The 20,532-nt window shown below is 31.9% G+C and overlaps 1 protein-coding gene across 1 annotated transcript; it reads right to left on the reverse strand.

The window, feature by feature from the left end:
• Positions 1-176: 176 nt before the first annotated feature.
• LOC130828379 (protein OBERON 4) lies at positions 177-5,514 on the reverse strand. Its single transcript, XM_057694344.1, has 2 exons — positions 1,934-5,514; positions 177-1,118 (listed from the first exon to the last, which is right to left on the reverse strand). The coding sequence occupies exons 1-2, from the start codon at positions 5,199-5,201 to the stop codon at positions 538-540; spliced, it is 3,849 nt and encodes a 1,282-aa protein (XP_057550327.1). The 5' UTR covers positions 5,202-5,514; the 3' UTR covers positions 177-537.
• Positions 5,515-20,532: the final 15,018 nt, after the last annotated feature.

Genomic DNA, 20,532 nt, shown 5'->3' on the forward strand with positions numbered 1-20,532 from the left:
TTTTCCTAGTATGCCATTAGAACTTATTGGAAGTTTTTTTTTTTTTTTTTTTTTTTTTTTTTTTTTTTTTTTTTTTTTTTTAATTTGCAATTTAGGGTTGAGAGAAACCATGTTATAGCTTGAAGGTAATAGAGAGATCCTTGAAATCTAGTTGTTGGAGGCAAACACTTGAGCAATAAATTGGAAAAGCCTTCCCTGAAAAGCAATATATTCCAAATGTTTGTAACAAGGGATGAAGCTAACAGCTATCTGTACAAGCTTCAGTCAGTTAAACTACTAATACAGGTGAAAAAGAAACAGGAAAAATCAACCAGATGGATTGGGATCCTGAATCTTTTAAAAACCTTAAATTACAAATGGACAGTACAGAAGATATAGAGCTTTCATAGATCTCACCTAAAAATATTTAGTTAACCGAGATCAGTGAAGCACTTGAAAAATACATACACCTCTATACCACCGGCTCGCCATAACAGGGCTTGTAGTTTTATGAATACCTTGACGATCTACATAGCATCATCGTCTTGAGAAGCCAGATTAGGTACTGAGATTCCGTCTTGTTGCTTCCATTTTTAGCAATAAATCCTTGATGTCGGTTTCCATTCGAGTTTTCATATTGAAATACTCACGATGACTTCTTTCCAACATTTGCAACTCTTCGTGCTTCAGTCTGCGCCTCTCTTCCACTTCTGAGAGACGCAATTTCGATATCCTACTCGCATACTCTTCTTCAACCTTCTCATTCTTGGCATTTGCTATCCGCTGAAGGCCTTCGGCCTCCTTACGAGCAGCATCAGCCCGTTTTTGAAATAACTGCGCTTCTGCCAGTTTAATCTTTACGATACTGTCTAGTCCATCTCCAGAGGCATTACTCTTGCCCGTCAAAGTCTCAGTACTCCACAGACTACCACCTACTGCACTTCCCTCAATGCTTGGAATGGTAGCCCCAATATTTTCCATATGAGGGAGTTCCTTTGAAGAATTTGGTTTTGACCACATTGGTTCTTGACCGAGTGCAGGAACATCTTTGACATTACCTCGGTGATTCTCAAAAGGTTGAGGCTGGAGTTGTTCCCTTCCGGAAGATCCTATCGTATTGGCAGACTTGTTATCACCCTCTGCAACATTAGAAACACTCAAGTGTAAGGGGGGGTATACACGCACATTGCAATTAACGACACAAAAGAGGGACAAATCAGCAAATTGAATATATTTCCCACATTATGAGTTTGCATATACATAAACCCTTGAAGCGGTACATCTTATTATGCATTTTTGTATTCAACAGTCTTAGGCATTAGTAAAATCTACTTATCAGATAATACAAATCAGCCCCACAGCCATTCTTTTAGGGTTCAAGCAACTTGGAGAACGATTTCAAACTCCAATTAGTCAATCACTAATCTGGCTGTACGCCCTGTGCCACATAATTTAACCCTAGATGTAGGACCTAACTGCAAACCTCATATGAGAACAATACAAGTTACAACAAGAGTAAACGGCAACAGATCTCGTCCTTGATCACTACATTTCTTTCTGATAACTTCCAGACCACGACTAGGACCATAGTGGTTTAATATATTTTCTCCATACCCTCCTCTCTTTCTTAGGATCTTACTATTGTTGTGATTTTCTGGAGATATTATACTCAAAAAGAAACATGAGAAAATAAACTGGTAAAAGTAATCAGACATAAGAAGACCATTATTTATTATCCAAAGTAACACTCACCAAAACTACTAAAGTTTATAGCAAAAAGTTAAAAAAAATATGATCAACAGCAGAAAAGTATTAATTTTTGAAAGCAGTAAAAATAAGCATTATTCATAATGTGATAATAACTAGAGAAACAAACGGTGCAAGAACCATGCATCAAGAAACGAACTTTTAAAGAATCTAATCCTAAAAGGAAGTTTTAGTTCAATGAACTTACCATTTAAAAACGCCATAATTTGATTACAAACTTCTACAGGATTAACCCCACTTTGCAATCTACTGATCAGCTGCTTAGCAGCATCATGCAATACCTTTCCTCGGTAGTCATTGCTACCACTGAATATCCTTCTAACATACTCAAGTTCCTTGAGGAATGTCTCGGATTTCCAATCGGGAGCACAAGTTTTGAAAACATCCTTGACGAAGCCAAACATTTCAGAAGGATGATCACAAGCAAGACAGTAAAATTGCATTTCAGATATCCCTTGGGACCCTGCAGCACTTCGACCGTTTCTAATATAGGACTTGAGCAAACCACAGTCAGTATGGCACCAATGGTCGCAAACATCACATCCAACCCAACCACATGTGTTAGAGGCTGTGTCGAACTTTGAACAAACCAGACACATACAAGAACTGCAGAAACCATCTTTCTGGGAGCAAAACTTACATTCACATTCATCCACTGGCAAAGCACTTCGACAGTTGATATTTCTGCACTTTAGATTCAGGTATATCTCTACCAGATCGCTAGACGAAATACTATCAGCACGCTGAACAAAGTCAGGAAGACTAAACTTCAGGGTCACCATTATCTGCAATTGAACACGGTGTGACTTTAAAAGAGTCTCCAGATTGAGATCCGACCTTTTTCGCAGTATATCTTGAAGGGTACAAAGCTTTCGATGATTTTCTTCCTTCATTACAAATTCACAAACAGTATCCTTCAAAAAAGCAATTGAACGCTCCGGCATTTCATTAACTTTCCAGGCCATGGTTTGGATTGGTTCAGAAGCAATTAGAAAAATTAGTCGCTCCACGAGATCTCTTTCAGCAGAAGGACCCTGTTCCATCTCTCTCTGACTACTGCTCCTGATGAGTCTGCTGACACTATCTTCTCCAGTCACTCTCTTCTTATCTTTACCATGTTCTGATCTATTACCATGAGATCCAGCACTCTGGGCAGGAGACCTGAAATCCTCTTGATATCGTGTCGTTCCTGAGGGCTGTTTCTGGAGACTGCCAGACCGATCTACCCCAGCAACACCTGCTTGTTGTAAAGCTCGACCATTCAAAATGCCTTGAGATGATTGAGAAAAATGTAAAGACCCATTACCATTACCATTTGAAGCTAATTTAGAGTTTGCAAGGATTTCCTTTGGAAGAGTATCAACACCACTTAATGCCTGCCAATCAACACCTTGAAATAAAGGCCGGCTTTTGACAGATTGCTCAAAGTCATAATCAACTGAATTATGAGTAAGTGAACAGCTCGGATTATGAATGAATTGTGACCCAGAAAACGAAATTGATGTCGTGAAACAATCAGAACCTGTTCTGAGGGTTGTACCAAATGACTGAACACTCCTTGCACGCGAAGGTGAACCTGGAGGTGCAGCAGCACTGTGAGAAGCAGCAGGGACTGAAACAGTAGGTACTGAAACATTAGGAAGGCTGAGAGAAAGATCTAAAGGCTCCAACTTTAGCTTCTCGGAATCTGCTTTAGAACCACTACTCCTGTTGGCACACTCCACTTTAAGTCCAGCAGAGCTAGAAAATAGCTCAAAGCCACGAACACTTGGACCTTCCATAGCATCACCCTGGCAGGAAATGAAGTTTCTTTCGACCAACAATCTGTTTTCTGTAGGACTAGCCTCACCTGATGTACATACAACCACACCTTTGCCTTTGTCTTTCAGAAAAGGGACACATTCAGGTTCTTTATGAACATCTACAATTGCTTTATTTGACTCACCTAAGCCAACTTCAAGCTTAAAATTATCTGTTGACCTTTCTTTCTCTGGTGATGACTTGTCCATGCCTGTTGAATCACCCTCTTCCACTTTCACCTGACCTTCAGAACTGATATTTGTAAGGGCAGAAGATTTGGATAGGTTTTCTCTCGACCTCTCGTCTTCATTAGCAACAGATGCGGTTTCAGTACCTTTAAGCAAGGATGGTTTGGTTTCTTCAGAAACAGAAACCTTTTTAGCAAAATCATTCTGGTTAGCTGAAGACTTTTTTGCCTCTTTTACAACCTCATTTACTGCTATTTCAACCTCAGTGACCTGCTTCTCATCTGCAGTAACAACTTCATGCGACACTTTCTCATCTTCCAGAGCCAAATTTCTGTCTGTAGCAGCTGCATTGGCCATCCCTGACTCACCTATTTGACTACCATTAACCTCACATGCCTTCTTCTTAATATCCCTTTCTGGTTGAGAACTCTCAGCATTTTGTTCAGCACTTTTAGCATTCTGCTCAGAAGAAAACCGATTATCCGTCACTTGAATCTGATTCAATTCCGGCTGAAGCTCTCCTTCCTCCATCTCACTTCCACTTCCAACACCATTAACAATCCCACCACTGTCCACCACCATACTCCTGCTTTTCCTTGTGTCTTTGGAAGGTTCAGCAACAGAATCCTTTGAATCCCTAGTCGAATCCTTCGACCATGTTGGTGATTTCACATCTTTAATCCCTTTAGGAGATCTCAAACTCTCTTTACTACTGCTAACACCACCACTATCCATCCCCCCACCTTTACTACTACTACTCCCACCGCCCTTCTCAAGGGGCGAACTCTTCACATCCTCATCAACATCCTTTTTTCCCCTACTGTCAAACCTCCTCCAAGATGACGAAACCCCATCCTCCCTTCTTGACCAATGCCTCTCTGACCTAAACCCTTTAGGAAAATCCCTCCTCGACATAGAAAAACTTTCTGACCGATGCATCCTCTCCCTCTCCCTCTCTCTCTCCCTCTCCCTATCCCTATCCCTATCCCTCTCCCGGTCTCTCTCTCTATCCCTTTCTCTCTCCCCCACATACCCACCTCCCCGTGGAGACACCATCGACGAACCCCCAACCATCACATCTCTATTATACCGATCAAACCCCCCCTTTCGCCTCTCAAACCCATCATTCTCATACTCCATTCTCTTCCTTACACCTCTGAAACCTTCCCTATCCTCAAAACCATCACTAAATTCATGATCCCCTCTCTTCCTGAACCCTCTAGAACCTTCCCTCTCATCAAAACCATCTAAGTCATGGTCTACTCTCTTCCTCAAGCTCAAACCCCTAGAAGACGAACCCTCTCGATCTCGATCATCATCCATCACCGGAGAAGGTCTAATCCGTCCATTCTCCGGCCCTTTTGAGTAAAATCTCCGATGATGTGATGACGAAAACGACGTCGTCCTTTCCATATCCTTCTCCCCAACAGACACCAAATCATCACCGTACGATCTCAACCTCTTCATTGTAAATCTTATATTACCCCCAACATCAACAATACAAAGCAGCAGTCCCCAACAACCAATTAAACCCTAACTTTTAAACTATTTCCAGATCTAAAGCCCTAATTTCTGGAAAATTAAGAGATATTCTACAGAAACAACATAGATTCTAGAGTAAATCAACAAAAAAGATAAAACTAGTGAAGTAATTTACCGATGATTAGCTTGGCGACTACGATCGATTGCAGAGAATATGAACAGGGGAGAGAGAAAAGGGGGAAAACTGGGGAAGAAAAAACATAGTATGCTTATAGAAGTATGAATGACTTTGAGAAAAATCACAGCCAGCCAATAGAAATGAGGGAGTGACGAGAATGAAAGTCACAGTACGTGAGATTAGTGGAGAAAAATAAAGTTGTTTACAGCAGTCAACACTTACGTGCGTAGAGTTTGAAGTGAACAACACGCGCCGTTGAAAAGTAGAATCATGTGAGACGCACGTGAGGAGGCGGCGTTGGTTAGCAAATATGTCAGTGTATGATTGACGGTTTGGGACTGGGTGTGTATTTTTAATTGTTTTTCGTACAGAACGTGGGTAATGCTAAAGTGCGCTGACGAGAGTGTTACGCTTTTGACGTTGAAACGTCAGAGGGAGGAAAATGAATGGTGCGCGGTGCGCAGTGCGCATAAGGTTTATGTGGGGCCAGATGTCGTTGTCGTTGACTGATGATAAGGTATCTTAGAATTTTAGATTTAGAGAAAAAATTCACTAAAACATTCTGCTTTCTGCAATTCTTAACCTTAGTTGCACTTGCTCCATATGCCTAATTAGATATTAACCCGATCTTATAATTAAATTTAATTTTGATTTGATATTAAAATAATTTAAAAATATACTAAAATCAGTATGAATATAATCTTTGATTTTAAACTGATCTGGAACACTCGACTCCAAATCGACTTTATGATCCTAATGAAAATCTCTAAATTATAGACCCACTTTTTTAGTTATCTAGTTAAATTTGTTCTATTTCTATTTTTTTGCTATGACTCACACTTTTTTTAAAATTTGTACCCATATATTTAACTTAATTTTTCATATCATACATATAATTTCTTTCATTTTCCATAAAATATCACTTTACCTTAAAATATCACTTTACTATTTTTCTTAATTTTCTCAGTCTCCCCAATTGTTATCGGGACAAAATTGGTGGGATATAGGGGTACAATAATAAAACATATAGCGTAGAAGTGTTTGCTAAATGATTTTATGTTGACTTTTTATTTATTTATTTATTTTTTTAATTGTTCAAAAAGCCCAAAAAAAAAAGTACTTAATTTTTCATATAAGGCTTGATAGAGCAACACCACAAGTATCATACATAGGTAGGATAATGCATATAAAGTAGGAAAAAGAATAGGATGTGATACTTTGTATTGGAAAAGATACGAACGCACCATAATTCCAACACAAACGCTCCTTAAGATCACCAACACGTAACAGATTTGCTAAGCAAAAGGAACTTAACTCAAATTCTAGGAAAGAAGGATAGGATGTGAATTGTGATAACTTGCTCATTTAACTCTCTAGTCTCCACCTTTTCTTGCAATAACCGTCCATGATGGACTTGATCAGGGCTGTCTCGTAAATTTTAGGGCCCCTACACTAAATTTATGTTATAGACTTACAATTAAAGAAAAAAAATCAGACCTAGTATGGGTCAAAAAATTGAACTTGCCTATTAAACTCCTATATTTAGTAGGGTCTGAATAAAGAGGGGAATCAATTGAATGAAGCTTTTGGTTTATAGGTAAGGGAGTGGCCACTTTCTTGAATGTTTCTAACCCAAAATCCCTTAAAAGATTAGAAGTAAATTTCTTCTGACTTAGAACAATGTCATGAGGTAACTAAGATACTTCTAGGCCCAAAAACTATGTCAATTTTCCCAAGTCTTTAATGCTGAAAATATTACGCAAATGAGTTTTAAGAGACTGTATATTAGACAAGTTAGTACCAGTAACAATAATATCATCGACATAAACAACAACAATATTAATAGAATTGGAAGAATGTTTGATAAACAAAGAATAGTCATTTTTTGATTGAATAAAACCTTGTTGAAGAAGTTCAGTTAGCTTAGAAAACCATTGTCTAGAACCTGTTGAAGGTTATATAAAGCTTTTTTCAATTTTACAAACAAGATTAGGAGGAGAATTCAAACCTTCAGGGACCTTCATGTAAACATCTTCATGGAGGTCACCATGAAGGAAAGCATTATTGACGTCCAATTGAAACAAAGGCCAATTCCTAGAAGCAGCTAAAGCTAACAAACATCGAATAGTAGTCATTTTAACAATAGGGGAAAAGGTCTCTTGAAAATCAATCCCATATTTTTGATGATATCCTTTAGTTACCAAGCGATCCTTAAACCTTTCTAAAGTCCCATCTGATTTAAATTTGATTTTATATACCCATTTAGAGCCAATAGGTTTCTTACCTGGTGGCAAAGGAACTAACTCCCAAGTAAAGAAGAACTAAATAATGATAAAACCAGCTTTAGCTAGGATCACCATAGTCATGATCAAATATCTTCAATAATAAGGAAACAACAAATTAAGCAATCTAAAATAGCAAGTAGGAACATCATAAGCGAACGAAGAGCTTAAACCGTTTGTTATTACTTATTAGAACATTAGCTTCACATTTTGCTATAGTGTTATAATTGTTGATAATTATTGTTTCAGAAAATCTGGCTGCACATGTAGATTAAGAAATATTGTGAGTACATTTAATAAATTAATAGTAATTTTGAAAGTTGGGTTTTTCAAGGAACCAACTTGACCAATTAAAAACTTAAAATGATAATTGAGGCCAAAATATATTTAGATAATCGATATAGGATATTTGACTATACATTTTAAAATTAAAAGATGTATGAGTAAGTTAATTCTACAATGATTGAAATTTGAGGAGATTAAAACTCAGTAAGATTTGGATTTTTGACAAAGATTTGGTTTTATGATGAGTAAAACTCAGAAAAGATTGAAACTTGAAGATTAAAATTTAGTGGAAAAAAGAATTGAGTTAAACAACAAAATACGTAGATGATAAAAATGAGTGACTAAGATAAAAAAAGTAATAGGAGTATAACTTTGTGGATCAAATTAAAAGAAAAAAATGAAACCATAGTTAATAAAAAAAAAGTGTTTATAATAAAGGAGAAAAGCAAAAATGAAAAATTGTGCAAATTGAAATAAATAGAGGGAGTGGAGTATTTTAATTAGGAAAATGGTTTAAAATTAATAATGAAAACATATTATTAGTAAGAATGTATTAGTGGCGTACAACTAGAGTTGTATTTAAGTATTGCTTATAAATGTTCATTTGTAATAATTGATGATTGATGATATAATAGGATCTAGAAATGGGATTAATACTCGTATAGAAACCCTTATTAATACTCTAAATAAAATACATCTATTTACTTTATATTTTCAACTAATCTTTTTCTACATATTTTATTATATGCAAAATTATCAATAATAAATCAATCTTTGCTTGATCCGCTGAAATAAATTTACCTATTATATATTTTTAAATAAATTCACCTATTAGATATATTTATTAAAAATAAATAAACCTATCATTTATAACTATTTTCAAAACCTTTTTGTAAGTGAAGCAAATAGAAATAAGCAAATAGTATATTAAGAAACGGTTAAAAATACTTTTTTAGGTGAACATAGAAGTTCAATTTATGTCTATATGCATAAGAAGAGTTTAACATGGAAATACACATATTTGCACATAACATGTTTACTCAGATTGGCATGTCTATACTAATAGTAATTGTCAATAAATACTCAATTAATTGATACTCAATTTTGATAAGCCAAAATAAATATTCCATTATAATTACATATTTATGAAATTTTATGATATTTGAGAGAAAAATGACTTTGCATATTGGCATTTTCTTATATATGAAAAATAAGAAAAGAAAAATACATAATTAATTAAATTCAAGTGTGACTTTGACTTTAAACTTGAATATAATGCAAATTGCACTTACTAGCTTATTTCTTTCGTTTCATTAGCCTTGCTATATTTTTTATGGTTTGTTTCAGATTACTCGGTATATTATTACTATTTTTGGCAAAAAAAAAATTTATAAATATTTCAAAAGTAAGGATTTTTACATTTTTAAATGATGCAAAATACATAAATGAAAATGTGTGATAATTAGCAGCCAACATCATCACCAAATTCTAGATATAGACATAGTCTCAAGTTTTAATATATTATGCTTTAAAAGTTGCATGTGAATTTCTTTGTAGATATTTGTCCATAAAAAAATTAGCTCTAATTATTTTGAATGATTTGCCTAAATAGTGTTAATAAAAAAATTTAATTTAGGGTTCATCAAATTTTATTTTCAAAGCTAGTGTTCATTAAGAAAAAATTAATTAAATCTATTTGATTGTGGTTTGGAAGTTTCGAACCTCTTAAATCTCTTCTAAGCAAAACTAAACCAAAACTAAATTAATTTCAATTCCAACAGCAAGCCTATTTAAATTTTACGGAACGAGATTGGATGACTTGATAGCAGGGAAGGTCACTTGATTTTCTATGATAGATTACAAGGATGATGCTAACAACAGATCACAAGGATAAGCTATCTTCAACAAACATCTTTATTGATTTTGACTTTTGGATTTGATTGAGATTTTTGGTTGCATGTAGAAGTATTTTTTTTTTGAATATTTTACTCTCTCTGTAAGACTTGTGGGATTTTTTTTAATTAATTAAACGCATATATTTGATTGACAAAACAACTTTATCCTCTTGCAGGTTTGGAATTACCAAACCAAAAAAATATAGCTTAGTAAAACTATTTTATTATATGAACACCATTTTGGGAATTAAGTTTTAAAGAACACCAAAGTTGGAATTTTTCTTATTTTTTAACCCCAATTAGACAAATCATTCAATTATTTTTATACTCTCAAATTTATTTATTTATTACAAGATAAGTTAAGAAAAGGGAATAAGTATGTGAGAAAAGATGATATGACATTACTTCTCTATAAATTAATACTTACTTTAATTGAAATAAGAGCTAATAGTAAAACTTTCTATAATTTTTTAATTAATTTTTGCGTAAAATTTCAGATATATATAGAGACCCGTACAATATCTTTATTGGTCTTAGCAATTAAATCTTTGTTCCACTTATAAGTTAATATTTCTCTTAGCTTTTGTTCTTACAAATACTCTACGTCAATTATTATTTTATATATACTAATCCACAATGTTTTCAGCTATATATTATTTATGGATCATATAGCTAATTAAGCATACCATAATAGAGAGTCTAGCAATAACTAGACCTAAGTTTTGTATGGAGAAATATCACAAAGAAATTCGCCTACTATTTTAACGCATAATTTAACTTGAGACTGTGTTTATACCTGAAATTTGGTGATGATGGTGACTGCCAATTATTACTCATTTTGTTTTACTCCCTCCAATTCACTATTCACCTTAGATATCTCATTTACTTTTGAGACACTATTTATTTATCACTCTTAAATTACATTTTATTATTAATCTATAAGTTAAAAAATAGTCATGTGGGATTTTATTTGATTCGTTTTGATGTAAAGATTATTAATATCAACTTTTTATAATTTTTAATTATACATAACTCGATATATTAAGGATTGAATAAGTGTATTAGGTAGAGTGCATAAAGTAGATGAGACAACTTAGATGAATAGGAGGGAGTATTATTTTGTATCATTTAAAAGTAAAAATTATTGTAGTGTAATTTGAATTGATGCAAATTTAATGGATCAAAGAAACAAGATAGTATTTAAGAAATTTTTGTGAGAGATCATCTCTAATTGGATCGTCCCATTATATATTTTATAAAATATTATAAGTAAGCATTAAAAATAATGTAAGTAGACATTTTAGATATTAAAATTAGACATTAAGGATACGAAAAGTAAGCATTAAGGATAATATGAGTGGTTAAGAATACGGTAAATACACATTAATCTTTAATAGGTTGAAATTGAAATACGTCTCTTAAAGAAATGGTCTCTAAAAAAAAGTAGCCGAATATTTAAAGTATTTGCCTTAAAGTTCTTTGTTAGTCTTGTTGAGTTCTTATATAAGCGCGTCAAGCTCTCATATCAAGGGAAATATATTTCTACTTTAAACATCCAACCTTCTTATAATAGTAACTTTGTTCTAATTTTCTTACGATTAAAGAATTTTGTATAAGATTTAAAAAATTAATATTTTTGTGTTTAAAGACGATTCTAACATTTACGGAGTAAAAGTTAATCGGATACATAGTAGAAAAAAATATAGTAAAATTGATATTTTGCATCAAATTTAAAGTTTAAAAGTCAAATTCACACATAATTAATTTTAATTATGTATTTTTCTTTTTTTTTTCATATATAAGAAAATTCTAATATGCAAAGTCATTTTTCTCTCTAATATCAATAAATTTTAGAAATATATAGTTATCATTTATCTATTCTTGTGAGAGACTGTTTCTCGGTGAGACGATTTTAAAACAAAGAATCTATATGCTAATAATTATATTAATTGGGCCATTTAGCCCTTATATAAAAAGCGTATTATGGAGAGACCATCTCATAAGAATTTGTGAATAGAGTGATAGATAGATTTAGAAGATTTGTCTTTATAAAAATGCATGCATTACACATTAGAAAGCACTCATCAAGACTAACAAAGTAATAAGGTAATCCCTAAGGCATAATTAGAAATACAATATTGTTAGTAGTCGCCATCATCCAATATCCGAGTATAGACATAGTCTTAGGTTAATTAGTTTTAACGGCCCGTTTGGTATATGGTATTAGAGGGCGGTAATGGTAATAAAATTAAGTAATAAAAATTTTGATTGTTTGGATGCCTTAAATGGTAATGGATGGTAATAAAATAAGGTAATAAAATTACCAAAAAGGGTCATTTTTATTACCATCAAACAACCTGGTATTTGGCTGTAATGGTAATGAAGTATTACTGTAGTAATAAAATAAGGTAATGTTGTTTCGAGCTGAAGAAAAAAAATAATGAAAAAAAAAGGTAATGTATGTAATTATCCAAAAAAATATTATTATTAAAAAAAGAATCATTAGATAGAATAATTTAGATACAATAATGCTTTTAGATACAAATATACAATAATGAAACTAAGAGTCATTACCATTTTTTATTACTAACAACCAAATGCAATCAATGGAATATTATCTTCCATAACATTCTTTAGTCATGCACACCAAACAAAAGAATCTTCATTACCAATTCTCATATCCATTCCTTGTATGATATATGAATTCAAACACGGTACTATCTCTCTAAAAGCTCTCTAAAAACGTTCTTCGATTTTAAACAAGCTGTTAGTTGGAATCGATTAACTATGGCTAACGAAAGCGACTATGAATTAGATCCGGTACGTACTTTAATAGATTTGAATCGGTGTATTTTTTTTTAAAAAAAAAGGAAGTCGCAAAAACTGGGCGAGTGGACCATAGTTCAGTTGCACAAATCGTGCGACTGGACCACGGTTCAGTCGCACAAAATGTGCGAGGGGACCACGGTCCACGTTTTGTGCGACTGTTTTTTTTTCTTTTTTTTTATTATTTACATTATTATTTAAATTATTATACGTCTTAGTAAATTATTATTATTAATATTATTATTAATATTATTATATTATTATTATTATTAATAATATTATTTGTATTTTTTTATTATTGTTATTATTATTATTATTATTATTATTATTATTATTATTATTATTATTATTATTATTATTATTATTATTGTTGTTGTTGTTGTTGTTGTTATTAATGTAAGTAATTTATATTATTACCATTACTATTATTTTGTTATTATTTATTTAAATAATTTATAATTATATGTTAATATTATTATTTTCTTATTATTTTATATTAATTTGTTTTATTATTATTACAATTATTTTATTATATTTTTTGTATTGTTATTATTTTAATATTAATTATTTAAGTAAATTATAATTTTTAATTAATATTAATTTGTATTACTAATAATTTAATATTAATTATTAAAGTAATTTGTAATTTTTATTTATTATTGAATGTTTTTGTTATTAATGTTTGTATGTATAATTTTTTAATGACCTAATGTATGGTTTGTTTCATATTTCAAATTTGCAGGACTTTAAAAACTTAGGAGACAACGTAGATTACTCCGGTAGATTTGTTACGGATAGGGAATTTGATTCCTTAGATGAATTACATAGTTGGGTCGATGCGATAGCAATAACAATTGGTTTTCAATTTACACATGCTTCTTATAAACAAAAAGAAGAACGTTCTAGAGTTAGTGTGTATTTAAGATGTCAGCGCTATGGTAATATTAGGGGTGATTTACATAATCTAGATATTGTTGCCCGACCTGGTTCTAAAAGTAGAAGTTGTGGGTGTAAATTTTTGATTGTAGCAAGTAGTCGTAAACCAGGAGAAAGACCTTGGACGGTAAGGGTGTGTCCTGGTGAAAAAGAAAGACATAACCACCCGTTCGTAGTGTACAGAGATGGTCATGTAAGGGCAAATAGGATCAATGTAGATATTCGGGAGCACATATGACAACTTAGTGCAACCGGCCTTTATTATGACTTCTATTAGAGAAAATTTTCCTGGTTTTTATACTAGTATGAATCAGATTTATAATGCTAGGCAATCAATAAGAAGGGAAGAGATGGAGGGTAGGACTCCCCTTCAACACTGTCTTTATATGGCCACAAAACTTAATTACGTGGTCTTGACAGACTTGGATAATGAAGGGGGATTGAGCAGATTATTAGTTGCAAATCCTACCTCTATCCAAATGATACGTATGTGGCCGTATATTGTGTTGATGGATACAATGTACAAAACAAACAAACAAAAGTGGCCACTGTGTGAAGTGATCAGAATGACGCCAATCAATCACAATTTCTTGGTTGCGTTCTATTTGATGCGAGATGAGGCGGCTGTGTCATATTCGTGGGTGTTGCAGGGATTGAGAGACATTTTTGGCACAACTCATACTTCTAGCGTCATTGTACCCGATCGAGAAGAAGGTTTATCTGCAGCTATTCGTGACGTCTTCCCAGGTAAAAAGGTTTTGTTGATTAATTATTGTCGTTCTATTTATTGAATGTGTCTTAATTACGTTCAATGTTGTGTTTAATGTAGATGTGCGACATTTGTTATGCATTTGGCATATAGCAAACGACGTTGAGAACATGGTGGACAAGTTGTGTGGCAGGAAAAGAAATCAACAAGGGCAGGTATTCAGGAAAAGTAGATGGAACCCCTTGGTTGAAAGTTCTACAATCGACGAATTTGAACAGAGATGGCAATTGATCGTGACTACCTGGTCGGTTAGGAACAAAAAGGTCGTTCGGTATTTGGCTGGAACATGGATTTCACTTAGAGAGAAATTTGTGCGTGCGTGGACGAATGAATGTATACACATGGGTAACCAGACTACCAGCAGAGTTGAAAGTCAACACTTGTCTTTCAAGTATTATCTTGGTAGCGGTAATAGCTCATTTGATACCCTATTCAAAAGGGCACACGCACAGATTACAAACCAGCAAGCCAGGATCCGACAAGCGCTACAGAATTCATACAGGAATCCATGAATTCTGTAGCAAGGTTGTTGTGACAACATTTCTTTAGATCTTTATATCGCGATATATCTATCTATGCCTTGGAGCAGCTGCGGCTTGAGCATAACCGTATGTTAGATTTGGGTGATTATGTACTTAAAAAATGCGGTTGTGTACTTCAACGCACCCATGGATTGTCGTGTGCTTATTATTTATATATGTCCATCGGTTCACAAGGTGCTTTGTATTTGGATGACATTCATCCATTCTGGAGTACTTTGACATACACAGAGGTAGGAGATGACACCAACGAAGGAGTACGATACGTGAACGCCGATGACAAAGAGTATTTTCAATCTTTGGTCGTTGAAGTCCTAAAATTTGATCCCGCAGTTGTACGACACTTGTCTCAGGTACTTGAGTATGAACTACACCCTGATGGAGCCGGTATACCTGAGCCTTACGCAAGTCCACCTAGAAAGGGAAGACTAACCACAAGTAAAACCCTTAGAAGAAATAAAAGCGCATTTGAATATAGTAGAAAATCTTCTCGTGGTCGAGGGTCTAGATCTTCATCCCGTTGGAGATTTAGTGGTAGATCTAGTGGTCGAGAAACGCAATCCTCAGTTGGAATTAAGTTTAGTTTCGACTTATCCGGTACATGACTTTCTTTTCTGTTGTTTAAATTAGTTTGTTACAGCTTAATCTTACTAACTTTATTTTCAATAATCGCAGATGATCCAGAAGGTCGTGATTTTTCACTATTTTCATGGCCTAATCACATCCCGCACATAAAGGTGGTGCGTGGGTGCTTATTCAGCAATGCCCTTGGAGAATTCATGTATGGAGTCCATTCCACCTGTATACAAGCCAAGTTAACATATAAAAATAATCTAAAATTAAAATAACATGTATAAGAAAGTGTGATGTGATGTACAATACCTGAGTCTCCGTCATGCAGTCCAGTATACTCCTGCAGTCCCTCAGCCTGTTGATCTCACGACCTGGCTTGGGCGTGGACCACATCTCCACCCTAGTCTTATTAGGCACATCTGCTCGGCAAGGATGAGGGCGGAAGGCAGGAAAGTACTCGTAAATCCATGTCTGGAACAATGTGAGGCAACCCGCAATGGTCTTACAACCAGCCCTAGACGCCATTCCCAGTTGGCGATACATGTAGACCAGCGTCACCGCACCCCAGGCGATCTCATCCTGCTCGACGTTGACGACAAGTATCGGGTGATGTTGCATGCCAGTTCTTCTTGCCTAGCCCTCCTAGTAGAACCCCTCACCCCCTCTCATGAGGGTCCCCTCTGAGCAGGGTAGGCCTAGAACTATTCCCGCTCAGCAAGTTTCTAAAAAAAACCCTTTCCTTTCCCGTGAGTACCAGCCATTTACTACAATTTTTGATAATTTAATTAACTATTATTAATAAATAAACATAATCAAACGTTACGTTAAAGTAACCACATGAACAAAAGACAATAATTAATTAGCAACAATAATATTTAACTAACCATTATCAATAAATATAATGTAAGAACATATTTATTATTATTATTATTATTATTATTATTATTATTATTATTATTATTATTAATATTATTAATATTATTAATATTAATATTATTGTAATTAATTTTCTAAATTAACAATAATCATAATAATAATAATAATATTAACAAAAATAATAACATTAATAATAATCATAACAATAATAACACAAACAATAATAATAATCATAACACTAATAACAAAAAAAATATTTAAAAATAAAATTAAAAAAAATTTACTAACAATAACAATAACAACAACAACAACAACAACATCACCAACAAAAATAATAAAAATAATATTTTAAAGAATATAAAAAAATTAATAATAATAATAATAATAATAATAATAATAATAATAATAATAATAATAATAATAATTAAAAAACTAAATTAAATATAATAATTAAAACAAAAATAAAAATTTGATAATAATAATAATAACAATCACAATAATAATAATAATAACAATAATAATAATAATAATAATAATAATAATAATAATAATAATAATAATAATTAAATTAATAATAATTAAATTTAAAAAAACGAAAAAAAAATTATAAAATTGGGCCAGTCGTGGGAAATCCGCAAACCCACCGCGGGTCAATCGCAGGAAACCCGCGACTCAACCGCGGTCGAGTCGCGGGTTTCCTGTGACTGACCCGCGGGGGACTCGTGGATTTCCTGCGACTGGCCCATTTTTTTAATTTTTTTTTCGTTTTTTTGAAAATTTAAAATAATATGATTCGAATAAAAATTACCTCGATTAGTTGTTTGCGGATTGAATTTCTTAGTTTTTGCTCCAAAAATTTTATGTTGTAATTTTGTTTTTTAAGTGTAATAAAGGAGTTATTTAGTGAGGTTAGAGTATAAATAAAAAATTTTATGTCCAGTAATAAACTCGTAATTTTTTAAAGTCTAGGGGGAAATTTGTAATTTCATTAAGGGTGGCGATAAAATAAAAAAAATGACGATGTTTAAGGATTGACATGCATATAATAGTACACCGTAGAGCCTAACCTAAGCACTCAACAGAACTAACTAATCAAAGATACCCTAAAGGCAGAAATTGGAAATAGAGTATAGCTACCTAGTGCAATTAACATTCACCATCATCTATTTTTCTCCAATTTTTCGAAATATTCATAGAAACTAAGCAAAAGTTAAAAGTCGAACTTTTTACATTTTACTAATGATAGGGAATCATAAAAACTAGAAAAAAAATATATTAAAAAAAGTTTATAGAAAAAAATATAAAGACCACAAACATAGAGAATGTTAATATAAAGTTAGTATAGAAAATAAGTGTAAATCATAAACAATATAAAAATATTAAAATAACGTTAGTGCAAAATATATGAGGATCATAAACAATAAAAACTAATAAATTTTAGTTGAATAAGGCTAATTATGTCAAAAATAATTGATATAAATAAAAAGATTCTTTCGGATAAAATCAAATAAATCTGCTTAAAATGAAAAATAAAAACATCAAATAGCAATGAAGGAAGTACTGAGTAATAAAAGTACTATCAACATTTGTTAACATTGCTATTAAAAATCATATTTTCCCTCATAACATATCACTTTTAATTGTAAATTTAATGAGACAAATGAACAAGTATCATTATTTTAGTCAGCTTCTTGTAAAAAAAAGGGTATTTGGGGAAAAATAAAAAAAAATATTGAAAATAATAATGAATTAATGATGATTCATATCCGAAATAAAAATCGTGTAAATTAATTGAAATAGACTAATAATAAGGCAATTTCAAAGAGTTGAAGAGATTATATTATAATGCTTTTATATACATGGGTATTTAATTTCAAGGTTATATATGCATTATTATGTTAACTTACCTCCAATTACAATGAGCTAGGACCGACTGTATTTGTACTACTGTAAAGTCTGTCACCCATAATTTTTTTTTTAATTATAGGTTAGGCCGAGAAAATAATAGATATCTGATAACAATAATTAAACCCAATACTTTTCATGAAGTATGGCACTTGGTTTCCATCTGTCTACAAAATCATAAGTAAATCTCTCTCTCAATTTTAAATCTTATCTTATTTATTACTTTTTTTTTTTTTCTACCGCTTTTAAATTTCTTTTAATTTAATCAACATTATTTACTTTGTTTATTTATTTATCACCAATACTCAACTTTTTTTTAAAAAGAAAAAAAAGACTTATTCAACTCAGTTTGCTACTAATTGAAAGTAATCGTTTGAGGGGAGTGGAGATTTTAGAGAAATAATGCCTACTAATAATGCTTGTCTTTAAACAAGAATTTGCAAAAATTAAAAAGGAATTAATGTATCAAATAAAATTATTTCTGTTTCAAAAATTTTATTTTAAAGTAATAGATGCCAAATGCCAATTATTACATTTTAATTAGATTCCGTTTTTTTTTATGTTAACTAATCCTATGATAATATATCCAATTATTATATGGATTATAATTTCAATATTATATTTCTAGACTTTCTCTTATTTATAATTTGACCAAAACAAAAAAATTTATCTTCATTTAGTATAGATTAACTTTATTATTATGTAACCCAAAAGATAAACTCGTACAAGTTCTTAAATAAGAAAGCTTCAGGGTGAGCTCAATTCTATCGAGCTGAACTATGTACATTTGATGTGTGAAAGTGATCACTTACAATTTTAAAGGGAACTAGTTATTACAAAATTAAGCTAATTATATGAAAATCATCTCATGGTGAGTAGTCTCATAAAATACTAGCTAAAAAAGTAAAATTTCAGCTACATATAGAGAACCCATACATCCTCAACGTAATTACAACTCTCCACTAGTAACTTATTGTGTAACAACCCAAAAAATAAACACAAATTCTGAAATGAGACAGTTTTAGGATGAACTCATTTTTATTGGGTTGATTTATGTATATTTAGTGTATTAAAATAATTACTAATTATATGGACATGTTTTATAGTGAGATTTACGAGCTGAAAAGATAAATTTTGAGCTATATATAGAGAGTAGAGACCCATATGGCCATACATCTTGTTGTATTGCTCTTCCTAATTACAACTCTCTTCTACTTGCAAGTTATAAACTCTCTTAGCTTGTGTTATGATCTAAATTCTCTCATAGCAATGGCTGCCATATCTCACAAATATTCTATTTCAATTATTTCTCTTCAGGTAATTTTACAAATTACTTTGCTCAGTGTAACATAATTTGCTACTAATTCGTTTTTGAATTCGTAATTTGTTTAAATTTACCCAAAATAGTCCAAAATCGACCATAACTCACTTTTTTAATTCGTAATTCACGAGAAAATTAGCGAATCATGTGACATTAGTTTTGCTTAATTTTTCATCGTGGTACGTACAAATTCACTTTAAGTGTGTATGTTCTTTTCCTCTTTGTAATCTTAGGCCTTGATTTTTATGAAACACGAGCTATTGATTTAATTAAATAATTAGAAATTGATTAAAACATACAAATAATTTAATCTAGTCAAATAAATATAACTTCTAAAAGTTTCTATTTTGATGCAAAATAAAAGTAATAATAATAAATGATGATAATCTCAATCTTAATATTAAAGTTTGATAAAGTTCTCTATTGATGTTTTTGGCCATTTGTTTAACAAAATTAAGAAAAATTGAATTTTTTGGATCGTGGAATTATCAATAATGCTAATAGTAATTGTCAATAAACACTCAATTGATATTCAATTTTGATAAGCCAAAATAAATTACTGCTATGTTTTTGAAATTTTATTGATATTAGAGAGAAAAATGACTTTGCATGGCATTTTCTTATATATGAACAAATAAAAAGAAAAATGCATGATTAAAATGACGTGTAAGTTTGACATTTAAACTTGAATATGATGCAAAGTACAGTTATAGCCCGTTTGGTAGATGGTTATAGGAATGATTAACTAGTGTAATTTTAGTTGAAAAATCTCTTGATTACCTTTATGGTCATGCTTGTCTAACTTGAATCATCTCATTTTCTTCATAAAATTCATTCCAATGCATTACTATTAGGAGAAGTGGTATTAGGTGGTAATGAAAATTTATAAAAAAAAAAAATTTTATCAGAGTTTCATAACCATGAGAATGAT

Source organism: Amaranthus tricolor, chromosome 12, assembly GCF_026212465.1.
Source record: "Amaranthus tricolor cultivar Red isolate AtriRed21 chromosome 12, ASM2621246v1, whole genome shotgun sequence".
Taxonomy (NCBI): Eukaryota; Viridiplantae; Streptophyta; class Magnoliopsida; order Caryophyllales; family Amaranthaceae; genus Amaranthus; species Amaranthus tricolor.